The sequence below is a fragment of the Oncorhynchus clarkii genome, chromosome 16 (assembly GCF_045791955.1).
Source record: "Oncorhynchus clarkii lewisi isolate Uvic-CL-2024 chromosome 16, UVic_Ocla_1.0, whole genome shotgun sequence".
NCBI classification, from domain to species: domain Eukaryota; kingdom Metazoa; phylum Chordata; class Actinopteri; order Salmoniformes; family Salmonidae; genus Oncorhynchus; species Oncorhynchus clarkii.
In genome coordinates, this window is record NC_092162.1 from 40595084 (window position 1) to 40609805 (window position 14722).

General features: G+C 41.4%; 1 protein-coding gene across 2 annotated transcripts; it reads left to right on the forward strand.

Moving 5' to 3' along the window:
* Window positions 1-418: 418 nt before the first annotated feature.
* LOC139368459 (melanocyte protein PMEL-like) lies at window positions 419-14718 on the forward strand. Of its 2 annotated transcripts, XM_071107374.1 has the most exons (13): window positions 419-2306; window positions 7923-8024; window positions 10531-10626; window positions 10810-10956; window positions 11307-11441; window positions 11596-11757; window positions 11919-12263; window positions 12450-12677; window positions 12784-12909; window positions 13020-13128; window positions 13414-13619; window positions 13846-13936; window positions 14238-14718. In XM_071107374.1, exons 1-13 carry the CDS (start codon window positions 2180-2182, stop codon window positions 14401-14403), a joined length of 2040 nt encoding a protein of 679 aa, XP_070963475.1. In that variant the 5' UTR covers window positions 419-2179; the 3' UTR covers window positions 14404-14718. The 2 variants fall into 2 exon arrangements, with proteins under 2 accessions (XP_070963475.1, XP_070963476.1); XM_071107375.1 differs by lacking the exons at window positions 419-2306; window positions 7923-8024 and adding an exon at window positions 8894-9092.
* The last annotated feature ends 4 nt before the right edge of the window (window positions 14719-14722 follow it).

The following is a 14722-nucleotide window of genomic DNA, read 5'->3' on the forward strand; positions in this document are numbered from 1 at the left end:
CAATACTGGGCACACTCGCTAAATAACCATCAGTAGAGTTGAAAATGCTATGAAAATAACTTAGTTTTTTATTCAGTACATGGGAATTTCACCCTGCAAAAGGTATTTTTACGTCATCACGCACAGATATCTGGAACAAGTAAATTTGATGGAAAACATGACTGGTTGGAAAATTCTCATATTGTTAATATGAAAATCTGTTGCCAATTGGATGGAAACCTAGCTACAGTTACCAATATTTAAATCCCTATGTGAAATGCAACATACAGTTGAATGTCTTTTGCTGTATATCATCTTTTCATTTATTTTATTATAGCTCCTGTCCAGCTCGCTCGCCTAGCTGCTCACACCAAAACTGTGAATAAAACAGTTTCTCTGTCAGGCAAGTCAGTTTCACCACTAAGTAATCATAATTTAATTATGAAGGATATTTCTGAGTATTGTTTGCTGCCTGCATATTGGCATGTTCATAGCAAAGTGAATGCTAAATTACATCCAATTCAGTATTGTGTGTTTTTGTAATAGGAAACTCATCTAAGGAAGAGCCACCCATGATACAGAGGTGACCATGCCAGGGTTAGGGTTTTGTCTGTCATAGTTGAAGTGTACCTATGATGAAAATTACAGGCCTCTCTCATATTTTTAAGTGGGAGAACTTGCACAATTGGTGGCTGACTAAATACTTTTTTGCCCCACTGTATGTGGCATTGTCTAGGTCGGGATTGAGTCCGGCGATAGCAGGAATTAACTGTGTTACTTGCGATGAGGGAAGTTCCCATACCTCCCAAAATGCTGCTCACAGCATTGATGGCAGTCTGACTTGCCTTGGGGAAATTGCTCTGTTGGGAGGATTCTGTCTAATATTATCAATCATTTTAGTCTTGACCTGCTCCAGAACTTTGATGATCAATTCTATGGTGGCAGACTCCAGTTGGGGGGGTGAGTGAAATGGCATTCTCAGTCAGCTGACAGGCCTGGTCTTTGCTCAGTTTTCTGGATAAACTTTTCAACATAAACCAAATCATTATTTCTCTCTCCAAGCTGTCCTCACTTTTGATGTTCCCTGATACAAATTGAGGCAAAGAGACGGAGCGTCTTACATCATTCCTCATCGAGTGGGCCAGACTTTATTTGAAAAGATCTTTGCTGATGTAGTCAAGAACTCCATCTGCAAGGGTGAGATCGAGGTTATGGAAAGAGGTGCTTCTGGTGGCCTGCTGAGCTTTCCTTCCAGGGGAAGGTTTCTTTGAGTCATAAACATTGTTCAAAATGACCTCTCTTTTCTCATCAGTTGTCTTCTCACCAGGAGACACGAATGTTCCCCCTTGCATCACAATTGACTTTACCTTGTGGTCTTCAACCTTTACCGGAGGGATCTGTGATTCAGTGAGGCTTACATCAGATCCAAAAAGGTTGCTTTGAATTGGTCCAGGAACATTTGATGGACCTTCCACAGTATTGTCATGTAGTGGTAGCTGGCCAGCTAAATCCATTTCACTACATATGTCAATTACATTTTTCCACCAAATCATCGGGAATCGCCTCAACTTTTGTCGAGGCCATTGTTTTCGCGGAGTGCTCTGTTGTTGCCTGAGAGAGCATTTCTTCCATATCTGCTCTGGTATTACAATAATAGGGAGCACTGGCAATCACAGTTGTCTCCATGTCACCCAGAAGACTGCTCACAGCAATGATGGCTGTTTGGCATCCCTTTGGAGACGGCACGACAAATGATACTAGGAATGTATCTTGTTGATGGATATGCTTGTTGACTTCTGTAACCGAAAAATCATTGGTTTCATGCATGTTAACATTAGAAGCCTCCTCCCTAAGTTTGTTTTACTCACTGCTTTAGCACACTCCGCCAAACCTGATGTCCTTGCAGTGTCTGAATCCTGGCTTAAGAAGGCCATCAAAAATTCAGAGATTTCCGTACCCAACTAAAACATTTTCCGTCAAGATAGAACTGCCAAAGGGGGAGGAGTTGCAATCTACTCCAGAGATTGACAGAACTTTGCAGGCTTACTTTCCAGGTCTAAATTACAGGCCTCTCTCATATTTTTAAGTGGGATAACTTGCACAATTGGTGGCTGACTAAATACTTTTTTTTTTTGCCCCACTGTACTTGGAGGCACAATCTGACTCAACTGAAGGTTTTGAGGGATATCCAGGGATCTGGATGTCATCCCTGAAGATGGAATACATTGCCTCATGGACACGGTCTATGATAACCTACTGGATGAGAATGGTGTCCTCAGGTGGCGCTGGTGCAAAAACCTCACAGGAAGACCTTGATTCTTCAGAAGGTAATTACAAAACCATCCTCCCCAGTCAATTGCATTCCTGCCAAAAAATGCCTGTCGATGTCCTCCATCATCCTCACAACTTGTGAGTCACAAGAATATGTTTGGTCCAAATCCCAGCGAATTTGCTGCGCTGTCGTCTGACGATGAGATGCCCAGCATTTTGGCTCAGAATGGGATGACACCCCATGCCAATTCACCAATGGACACAACTGCCTCCACGACCTCTCCTGACAGTGATAACTGAGTAGGGACTTGTTTTATTGGGCATGATAGAAGCATTTGCTTACATTATTTTAAATTGCTTGACCTATTAAAGAATACATTTCTTTTTTTTAAAGATCTTTGAAATACACTAATAACCTAAGCATTTACAGTCTAGTTTTTCTTAGATGTGAGGGTTAAATTAGGAATGAAGTTAAGAGAGATCAATTTAAATAGCTTTGCTCTGAATAGTGACATTGTTCAAAAAGGAGTTTGAACCGTCTCACAATTTAACCATAAAATATTTAACAAAAAACGTAACACTGTTAGTTATAGTTTCAAATAGAGGGGAGGACAAATCCGGATTAATTTAAATCACAAGCGCCCCAGTAATCCTTATTAACTTTACATTCCTGCCATATTTCCTGCCTGTAAGCACAGTTTCTCTTAGCAGCATTGTATGACTTATTGTTCTGTTGACCCAGAAACGATTCACTAATTAGTACAACTTATTATATATTCCTGTGTTATACCTAATTAGACCTACAATACCAGTCAAAAGTTTGAACACACCTACTCATTCAAGGGTTTTTCTTAATTTTTACTATTTTCTACATTGTAGAATAATAAAGATATCAAAACTTTGAAATCATGCAGTAACTAATGAAGTGTTAAACAAATCAAAATATATTTCAGATTCTTCAAAGTAGCCACCCTTTGCCTTGATGACAGCTTTGCACACTCTTGGCATTCTCTTAACCAGCTTCATGAGATAGTCACCTGGAATACATTTCAATTAACAGGTGTGCCCTGTTAAAAGTTCATTTATGGATTTTTTTCTTTCTTAAAACCTCAAGGATCTGACCCTGTTTTTTTAAATGTTCACCTAAAATTATATACCCAAATCTAACTGCTTGTAGCTCAGGACCTGAAACAAGGATATGCATGTTCTTGATTCCATTTGAAAGGAAACACTTTGAAGTTTGTGGAAATATGAAGTTAATGTAGGAGAATATGGACTGCACTAGCATCGAATAGTCCCCTCGATATGCAACTTTCAGGAACCAAAAGGTCAGGAACCAATACACGCAGTCAGTCAGGAAAGGCTAGCTTTTTCAAACAGCAATTTGCACCCTGTAGCTCTAACTCCAAAAGGTTTGGGGACACTGTAAAGTCCATGGAGAATAAGAGCACCTCCTCCTAGCTGCCCACTGCACTGAGGCTAGGTAACACTGTCACCACCGATAAATCCACGTTAATCGAGAATTTCAATAAGCATTTCTCTACGGCTGGCCATGATTTCCTCCTGGCTACCTCAGCCAACAGCTCCGCAGCTACTTGCCCAAGCCTCCCAGCTTCTCCTTCACCCAGATAGCAGATGTTCTAAAAGAGCTGCAAAACCTGGACCCGTACAAATCAGCTGGGCTAGACAATCTGGACCCTCTCTTTCTAGAATGATTCGCCGCCATGGTTGCAACCCCTATTACCAGTCTGTTCAACCTCTCTTTTGTATCGTCCCTAAAGATTGGAAAACTGTCACGGTCATCCCCCTCTTCAAAGGGGGTGACACTCTAGACCCAAACTGTTACAGACCTATATCCATCCTGCCCTGCCTTTCTAAAGTCTTCGAAGGCCAAGTTAATAAACAGATCACTGACCATTTCGAATCCCACTGTACCTTCTCCGCTGTGCAATCCGGTTTACGAGCTGGTCACGGGTGCACCTCAGCCACGCTCAAGGATTTAAACGATATCATAACTGCCATTGATAAAAGACCGTACTGTGCAGCCGTCTTCATCGACCTGGCCAAGGCTTTCGACTCTGTCAATCACCGTATTCTTATCGGCAGACTTAACAGCCTTGGTTTCTCAAATGACTGCCTCGCCTGGTTCACCAACTACTTCTCAGAGTTCAGTGTGTCAAATCGGAGGGCCTGTTGTCTAGACCTCTGGCAGTCTCTAAGGGGGTACCACAGGGTTCAATTCTTGGACCGATTCTTTTCTCTGTATATCAACGATGTCGCTCTTGCTGCAGGGGATTCCCTGACCCACCTCTACGCATTCGACACCATTCTGTATACATCTGGCCCTTCTTTGGACACTGTTAACAAACCTCCAAATGAGCTTCTTTGCCATACAACAACACTCCTTCCATGGCCTCCAACTGCTCTTAAACATTAGTAAAACTAAATGCATGCTTTTCAACCAATCGCTGCCCGCACCCGCCCGCCTGACTAGCATCACTACTCTGGACGGTTCTGACGGTTCTGACTGAGAATATGTGGACAACTACAAATACCTAGGTGTCTGGCTAGACTGTACACTCTCCTTCCAGACTCCTATTAAACAATCCAATCCAAAATTGAATCTAGAATCAACTTCCTATTTCGCAACAAAGCCTCCTTCACTCACGCCACCAAACATACCCTCGTAAAACTGACCATCCTGCCGATCCTCGACTTCAGCGATGTAATTTACAAAATAGCCTCCAACACTCTACTCAGCAAATTCGATGTAGTCTATCACAGAGCCATCCGTTTTGTCACCAAAGCCCCATATACCACCCATCACTGTGACCAGTATGCTCTCGTCGGCTGGCCATCGTTACATATTCATTGTCAGACCCACTGGCTTCAGGTCATCTAAGTCATTGCTTGGTAAAGTTCTGCCTTTTCTCAGCTCACTGGTCACCATAGCAACACCCACCCGTAGCATGCGTTCCAGCAGATATATCTCACTGGTCGTCCCCAAAGCCAACACCTCCTTTGGCCGCCTTTCCTTCCAGTTCTCTGCTGCCATTGACTGGAACGAATAGCAAAAATTGCTGAAGTTGGAGACATATATCCCTCACTAACTTTCAACATCAGCTAACTAATCGCTGCAGCTGTACACAGCCCATCTGTAAATAGCCCATCCAATCTACCTACCTCACCCCCATATTGTTTTTATTTACTTTTTTGCTCTTCTACTTGCACACAAGTATTTCTACTTGCACATCTATCACTCCAGTGTTAATTTGCTAAATTGTAATTACTTCACCACTATGGCCTATTTATTGCCTTACACACACTGTATATATATACTTTTTTTTCTATTGTGTTATTGACTGTACGTTTGTTTATTCCATGTGTAACTCTGTGTTGTTTGTGTCACACTGCTTTGCTTTATCTTGGCCAGGTCACAATTGTAAATGGCCCACCTGGTGAAATAAAAAATATAACACATTAGCTCTGGTAAAAGATAATACTTAAAGAAAAATGCATGTTTTTTTCTAAGTATTTTTTTTGTACCATCTTTGACATGCAAGAGAAAGGCCATAATGTATTATTCCAACCCAGGATATTGGTCACTAGATGGCAGCAGTGTATATGCAAAGTTTTAGACTGATCCAATGAACCATTGCATGTCTGTTTAAAATGTTGTATCAAGACTGCCCAAATGTGCCTAATTGGTTTATTAATACATTTTCAAGTTGATAATTGTGCAACTCCTCAAACAATAGCATGGTATTCTTTCACTGTAATAGCTACTGTAAATTGGACAGTGCCGTTAGATTAACAAGAATTTAAGCTTTCTAACCATATCAGATATGTCTGTCCTGGGAAATGTTTTTGTTACTGGCAACCTCATGCTAATCACATTAGCCTAAGTTAGCTCAACCGTCCCACGGGGGGACACCGATCCCAATGAGGTTATTAATGCATTTGAGTCAATCAGTTTGTGACATGGTAGGGGTGGTATACAGAAGATAGCCCTATTTGGTAAAATGACAGTCCATCATTACTTTAGGACAAGGTCAGTCAATACGTAAAATGTCAAGAACTTTAAATTTCTTCAACTGCAGTCGCAAAAACCATCAAGCGCTGTGATGAAACTGGCTCTCATGAGGACCGCCACAGGAAAGGTAGACCCAAAGTTACCTCTGCCGCACAGGAAAAGTTCATTCAAGTTACCAGCCTCAGATTGCAGCCCAAATAAATGCTTCACAGAGTTCAAGTGACACATTTCAACATCAACTGTTCAGAGGAGACTGCGTGAATCAGGCCTTCATGGTCGAATTGCTGCAAAGAAACCAGTACTAAAGGACACCAATAAGAAGAGACTTGCTTGGGCCAAGAAACGCGAGCAATGGACATTAGACCGTTGGAAATCTGTCCTTTGGTCTGCAGTCCAAATTTGAGATTTTTGGTTTCTGACCGCTGTGTCTTTGTGAGACGCAGAGTAGGTGAATGGATGCTCTCTGCATGTGTGGTTCCCACTGTGAAGCATGGAGGAGGTGTGGGGGTGCTTTGCTGGTGACACTGTCTGTGATTTATTTAGAATTCAAGGCACACTTAATCAGCATGGCTACCATAGTAGCGATATGCCATCCCATCTTGTTTGCTCTAATGGGACTATAATTTTGTTTTTAAACAGGACAATGAGCCAAAACACAGCTCCAGGCTGTGTAAGGGCTATTTGACCAAGCAGAGTGGTGGAGTGCTGCATAAGATGACCTGTCCTCCACAATCACCCATCCTCAACCAAACTGAGATGGTTTTGGATGAGTTGCACCGCAGAGTGAAGGAAAAGCAGCCGACAAGTGCTCAGCATATGTGGGAACTCCTTCAAGACTGTTGGAAAAGCATTCCTCATGAAGCTGGTTGAGAGAATGCCAATAGTGGGCAAAGCTGTCATCAAGGCAAAGGGTGGCTACTTTGAAGAATCTCAAATATAAAATATATTTTGATTTGTCAAAGTTTATTTTGGTTACTACATTATTCCATATATGTTATTTCATAGTTTTGATGTCTTCCCTATTATTCTTCTACAATGTAAAAGTTTGTGTCCAAACTTTTGACTGGTACTGTATATCTCATCGAGTGTTCTTACTACTGTTATGAGTGATAGGATTTGATCATTATTGCTCAGATTATTAGACCATTTTAGTACTGAATATCCTCATTAGAATAGAGCTGAAAGTATTTGAGGGTAAATCTCTTAAATCATTGGGGACAGTAGTCTCTGGGACGGAGTCCAGATTAGCCTCAATGCAATGGATCTGGTGGTATTTTAAGATGGGAGCACATAAGTTTTCACATGTAGTTACCCAATTTTAATGAAAGTTTGAAACATTCTCGCTACTCCAGCAATTTCAATAATAATAATTATTTATTACATTTGTAAAGCACTTTTCATTATACAGTAGCCTATAAGAAGTGCATATCTACTGTACATACCATAGTATTGCCCCATATGCACTATCACAATTCATTCACAAGGCAGCATGAACCTTTGGTATCCTAACCTAAGACTAACAGAGCCCCACAGCCTTGGGAATGTAGACTGATGATTTCACAAGTTGTTGCACCCATCCATAATATATCACAGTAATGTATACTATATGAATCTAAGTTGACTTATACTGTATGTGTAGTTAATGGTGAGTGTATGTGGCTACAGTATGGAGACCAAGAGGAAGAAAGACAATTTCATGGGTCCCAAGACTGCACAGCCTCGTGGGAAATAATCACTACAGGTGTATTATGTTTGAGTCATGTCTTCTTTTTTAACTGTGATGCATATCACTCCCCAGATATTATCATGTGTTAGCAGACAAGTTAATCGTCTCATATATTCAGGTATCTCCTGAAACCTTGTAGACATGTTCTACACAGGTCAACCAAAATGTGTATGTAAAATATATTTGAAACCCCTTTATGTTGTGTGCCTAATGTAAATGAGCCCTGCTATACTGTTCTAGAAAAGCCACACATGTCACAAGTGCCTTTGGGCAGTGGTGTAAAAAGTACCCCGTTGTCATACTTGAGTAAAAGTGAAGATACCTTAATAGAAAATGACTTTTAAGTGAAAGTCATCCAGTAAAATACTTCTTGAGTAAAAGTATTTGGTTTGAAATATACTTAAGGATCAAAAGTAAATGTAATTGCTAAAATATACTTTATCAAAAGTAAAAGTATAAATAATGTCAAATTCCTTTATTAAGCAAACCAGACGGCACAATTTCAAATAATTACGGATGGTTAAGGGCAAGCTCCAACACTCACACCCATTTACAAACGAAGCATGTGTTTAGTCCACCAGATCAGAGGCAGTATGGATGACCAGGGATTTTATCTTGATAAGTGTGTGAATTAGACAATGTCCTTCTAAGCATTCAAAATGTAACGAGTACTTTTGGGTGTCAGGGAAAATGAATTGAGTAAAAAGTAAAATTTTTTTTTAGAAATACAGTCAAGTAAAAGTTGACAAATATAAATAGTAAAGTACAGATACCCCAAAACACTACTTAAGTAAAAATACTTGAAAGTACTACTTAATACTTTACACCACTGCCTTTGGGGAGGTGGGACCACAGTTTCAGTGGGGTAGGAGGGGTTTAGTACTACTGCTGTGAGGCCAGAGATTAAAGAATTTATAAAGCCAGGAATCACAATGGTCTGGTGAATTTGTTCTGACCTGCATTGGAGGAGAAGAAAAGGGATATTCCATATTTAATGTGGAAAGGAAGCGTGCACTCTTAGAATGAAGACGGGGACAGTTCTTGCAGTGTTGTTGCTGGCACTGTTTTCATCTGCTGCAGCAAGTAAGTACAGATGTAGGATCTTAATTTAAGCCAGTTTACTACAGCAGGAAAATTATCCTGCAGCAACAGGAAATGTGAATTATTGTGTGTATTATAATTAATGGACATGTTTGTGGGGGTTGACACATTTTTCGTAAGGGAAAATCAAGTCTAATATTTCAAAGTGGAAATTACAAACTTCAAAAGCCTTTTTAAACCTAAAATACACTACAAGCTTTACATTTCCTGCATTGCAGGAAAGTTCTCCTGCAACAGGGTGATCAAATTAAGATGCTACATATGTACAGCCACTCTGGATATCATTATGTATACCAGATAATCTGGTATACTTAGATTTTATGTTTATAAGAAAGTATATTTTGAAGTTACAATAAGGCATTATTTCTTACCTCAGGCTGTGGCACGTCAGTATTTCACAATATGATAATAATTTAGTAACACTTGTTTCATTCAAACCTTTCAGTAGTGCTGCGTATTGCGAAACACTGCATCTGGTATTGTTTTAGCCACTCTTATGACAGTGGCTCCTAGTGCAGCACTATGTGTCCTTTGCATGACACAGGGTCAGTTTCCCAGACACAGATTAAGCCTAGTCCTGGACTAAAAACCGTTTCAATTAAGATTGTACATTTTATTCTCCACATACTTTGCAAACATTGCACAAATATGAATTAGTCCTGTTGGCATCCTTGATTTTATGGGGAAGCATCATTGCAGTAATAGGGCCTCTAGGAAGATTCAATGCACTAACCTTCAACATTGTGCAAGTCGCATGAGATTTTAAATAAAATAGTTAAAGCACAAGAGAGAAGGGTCTCCTTTGTCACCAATCGGTAGTTTGCATTCATTCCGAACAATATAGAGAGTATCAGTCAGCGGCTCTAAATTCTTGACTTTACAGTAAGATGTACCGATGGTGGGATCATTGCACATTACAGTAGCCTATTCTAACAATCATATCCTTGATAATCACTTTACAGTCTCCCCCAATTGGGATATCATTATTTTGTGATTTTGGCTATAGGGTGGCGTGTATGGATGACCAGAGGTAAATCTAACTCAGATTTATCATTTTGATTAGTCTTTTTTGGGGGGATTATTGATTTTTTTTTTAAAATGCATTTATGAAAATAGTCTGTGCTTATCAGTGCAATTAAATATAAATAGTTTGACCTCTTTGGTCCTTATGTCAAAGACAATCCTCTCCCTTAGCCCTAATCTGTAGTAAAGTTATGGTACACACTCAGCTGACAGTCACATGAATAGGATTGAGGGGGATTGTAGAGCTTTTGGGATAAGCAGTCACCTAGGTCAGAGCTAAGCCCCCTTTTTTGGTTGCAACCGAAAGTGTGACCATCTCCTGCCTTTTCAACTCTAATGAATAAATGCTGACTCTGCATGCATTTTACTGATGTCATTTCTATGATTTATATTCCAGAGCCCAAAAGTCGCTTCACACGATATCCATCATGGAATACGAAAATGTATCCGGTGTGGAAAGATGAAGACCCTCGCTACAAAGACTCTTGGAAAGGTATGCACAATTTTCTTCTGTCTCAACACAATGTTAAATACACTGATGGTTAAATAACATATGTCCTCTTATTTATCAGGAATATCTCTGTGGACAAAAGGGTTTAAAGTCAAGTAAGTCAATTGTTCTTGTGAAATAGTATACTTATGATATTCAATTCAACGTGTACATTCTTCTCAACAGGTGGCAAGGTAAAGTTCATTGTGGGCAATGACGCACCGACCCTGACTGCAGCCAAGGTGACCTTTACCATCGAGCTGCAGTTCCCACACAACCAGAAGGTCATGCCCGACGGAGAGGTGGTGTGGGCCGAGGACTTCACCGTCAATGGTAAGTCCTCTAGGACTGACTGGGTTTTGATGACCTCATCCCTAGGCTTATTGGGAGGAAGAGTCTTGTGAACAAGATTAGCGATTTTGGCTATATATGGGGCTTTTGTCACTTATACGGTAATCTTGGTGCCCAGAGCCAAATCTCGCATGAGTGCTGGCTTCTGGACAGCTATTGTTCATTAATAATTCATGACAGTCTACAATATCTGTATTGTTCTTTCCTTTTGGAAACTACAGTGCCAAGTTACTGTCTGCAAAAAATAACGTTTTGAGGTTAGATACGACATATTCATAGTACATACTCCTCTGTCTAAAGACAAAGCGGAAACCAACTCTGTTTTCCTCTAGGAACACACTACCATCAGTCTGAGCCAGTGTATCCTGCACAGAACACGGAGTGGAACGGAGTCTTTCCCGACGGCACACCTTTCAGGAAGGGTGGTGACAAACCCCCTCCGTATGTGTTTGTATGGAAGACATGGGGTAAGTACAGCTGCAAGCACTCTCATCTATTCGGCCTACAGTATTCATGTTAACGTGTTTCACTTTGTCTTGTAGGAATGTTATAAACGTGTAATAACCATGTAATAACACTGTTATAAGCATGCAAAGCTGTTTCCTTTGCTTTGCCTCACAGGTCAGTACTGGCAGGTGTCTGATGGCCCCTCCTCCTCCCTCACCATCGGGACAGACAATGTCCCTCTGGGTTCCTACATAGTGGACATTGTCATCTACCACTACCGCAGCCACGAGAAGTTCATCCCTCTGGGATACGCCTCCACACAGTTCTCCATCACTGGTTAGTAGAATGAATGAGTGAACAAATTGAATGACTTAATGAGTGAATGAATGAACACATTTTAGTACTATTTTAAAATGCATATGTTTATTCAACTACGTAGAAAACAACAATACTTGCTACTAGAAGTTACTTGAGGGTATTTATTTCTGTTTCTTTAGATCAAATCCCCTTTGCCGTCTCGATGAGCCAAGTGAACGACGTCAACGAGGCAGACCTGAGCTTCGTCCAGAACAGAGCGATAGCCTTCACCATCAGTCTCCACGATCCCAGCGAGTACCTGAGTGACGCTGACATCACATACAACTGGGACTTTGGTGACAGCAGCGGAGCTCTCATCTCCAGAGAGCTGACTGTCACCCATACCTACATAGTGGCTGGCGGCTTCAAGCCCCGGGTGGTTGTACAGGCCGTTATCCCTGATAAAGCATGTGCCACACCAGCTGGTGTTATCCCCACTGGTAGCACTGTCACTATTGGGCCTGCCAACTTGGCAGGCACGACAGGTAATTCTCATCTTGAAACGCTGTAAAAGGGCTTTACTTGGGTTCCTTGCATCCTTAGTCTCGTCAAGGAGAGAGGACGTGATGAATCGTGGGGGAAATACTTTTGACATTCACCCAATACGTAGTAGGCTATGCCAGAACTGACCAAGAAAATAGGAAATTGAATGGTCATGTTTCTCTCCCCAGTGAGAGCTCCTGCTGCGGCTGTGTCAGCTGCTCCAGTAACGGCGGCCACACAGGGAGCTACAGTAAATGTAGGCCCCTCAGTCCCCGCTGAGACTGATACACAGGAGGACACGACTGAGGTGGGAGCCTCCACCGCTCAGCACACAAAGACACCTTCTCCGGTCAACCCTGACACCTCAACTGTCTCCGCTGGTTCAACAACAGCTGCTTCTGAAGTAGAGCCAGCTGGTGTGTTCAAATCACCTACTTAACATGTTCATTGATGAATTAAGGGAATCAATGGTATGTCTAAGGTGTTTTAAATAGTTGGATTGTCACTCTTCTCCTGATACAGGGGAGGCCGCTACGGCCCAAGATCCCGTGGTGATAGTTGTTAAGCGTGAAGCAGGTGAAAAACCCAAGGATGATGACTGTGTGATCTATCGCTATGGGTCCTTCTGTGCTGGCATTGACATTGTTGGTGAGTCAACTGTCTTAAGGACATCTAAATCTCCATCTTGTGGTTTCCTAATATTGGATTTGATTAACATTGAGGATTATTACATCCCGTCTTTATGTCTTTGTTGTCAGAGGGCATTGAGAGTTTGAAGATAGTGCAAGTGGACAATGCTCTGATCAAGACTGATGCATTTGAGGTTGAACGAAATGTAGTGGATCTAACTGTCACCTGCCATGGGAGGTGAGCATTCCTGCACCAAAGCAATTAAAGGGTGACTGTCTCAAAGAATCAAAGCAGTCATTATTTCCCTAAGCAGAATCATGTTCCACAGACAAATCAATAAGGAAAACAGGCCAAAATCCCACCAGTTAAGCACCAGGGCTAGTTTCATTTCCCCAGATTAATCCTAGTCCTGGATTATTATTTTTTATTATTGTATTTTAGTCCAAGATTAGTCTGGGTCAGGGAAACCGGCTTCTATTGTTGCACTGAGTGTTTCTGACCCTGTGTCTGTTTTCCACCAAGCCTTCCCACAGAGGTGTGCATGTTGGTGTCGGATGCAGACTGTCTGATGCCAGTCCACACCATGTGTAACACAGTGTCGCCCTCTTCTGAGTGCCAGCTGGTACTGCGCCACATTTTCAATGACTCTGGCATCTTCTGCATCAATGTGTCCATGACCAATGATGTCAGTCTGGCAGTCACCAGCGCCAAAGTTAGCGTGACCATGGGTATGTACTGTAACATGTCTGCTCTTCACATCTCTGTATGGTGGCTATGTTGGGTGGTAGCACCACCCATGTCTCATACCTGGGTCCCAGGGACAATCAGTCCAACGCCTTCCAGTCCAAAACGTATTGTTATTGTTTAGAAAATAATTAATATATTTTAATATGTTGTTATATGAAGTTGTTATATGAAGTTGTTTTACATACATTATTGTCTGTGTTCTGGCAGGTTCCGGTCTGTCCTCAGTTGGCACTGTAGCCATGGTGATAGGGGTCCTGATCGTTGCTCTGGTCACTGGATCCGTGGCCTACACTTACAAGTGAGTCACATCAACATTGGTCTACACTTGTCACACCTTTCTGAAGGGTTCCATATCACCACAAACTATAACCTGTAACGCTTGCTTTGAGGCATGACACTTATGGTGGGTGTCTGTTTACACTGTACAGCCATGTCTCAGGGCAACTGTATGCGTCATATTGTACCATTGATAGTACCTTTCTAATGACCTTTTTTATCCGTTATTTCACCAGGGGAGACACGTTAAGATTCACACATTTTTGTCAAGTGAGCTTAGTAAAAAAAATTATGTAAATTAATGTTCTCTTTCTGTTCCACAGACGTTTCAAAGCCTACCGTCCTCTGAAGGAGGAGTCTGTGGTTGGCTCCTCCCAGAGCGCTGAGAGCTGTCCTGGTTGGAGCTCTGGACCTCTGCTGTTTTGGAATCTTCTGAGTCGACAGGCTCCTGTAGAGAACAGCCCACTGCTCGATGACAGGCTTGTGTGAATGGACAACAACAACCCATTCAACTGCCAAATACACACAAAACAACAGCCCAAGAAACATTTTATTTGCACATATAGTCAGTCATCTGGCATGTTTTGTTTTTTGTTTTATACTTTTTATACATTTATTTTTTAACTGTGTGTAATTTGGCTTATTTCCCTCAAACTAAACATTTTCAAAGAGCATATGTATGGTAAAACCAACATTGATTTAACAGTTTTATACTGGAGGTTTGACCAGTGAATATTAGTGGAAACGACGGTGAAGTTATACATTTTAATATCTTTTCCCCCATTAAAATCCCCCCAAACTGCACTAT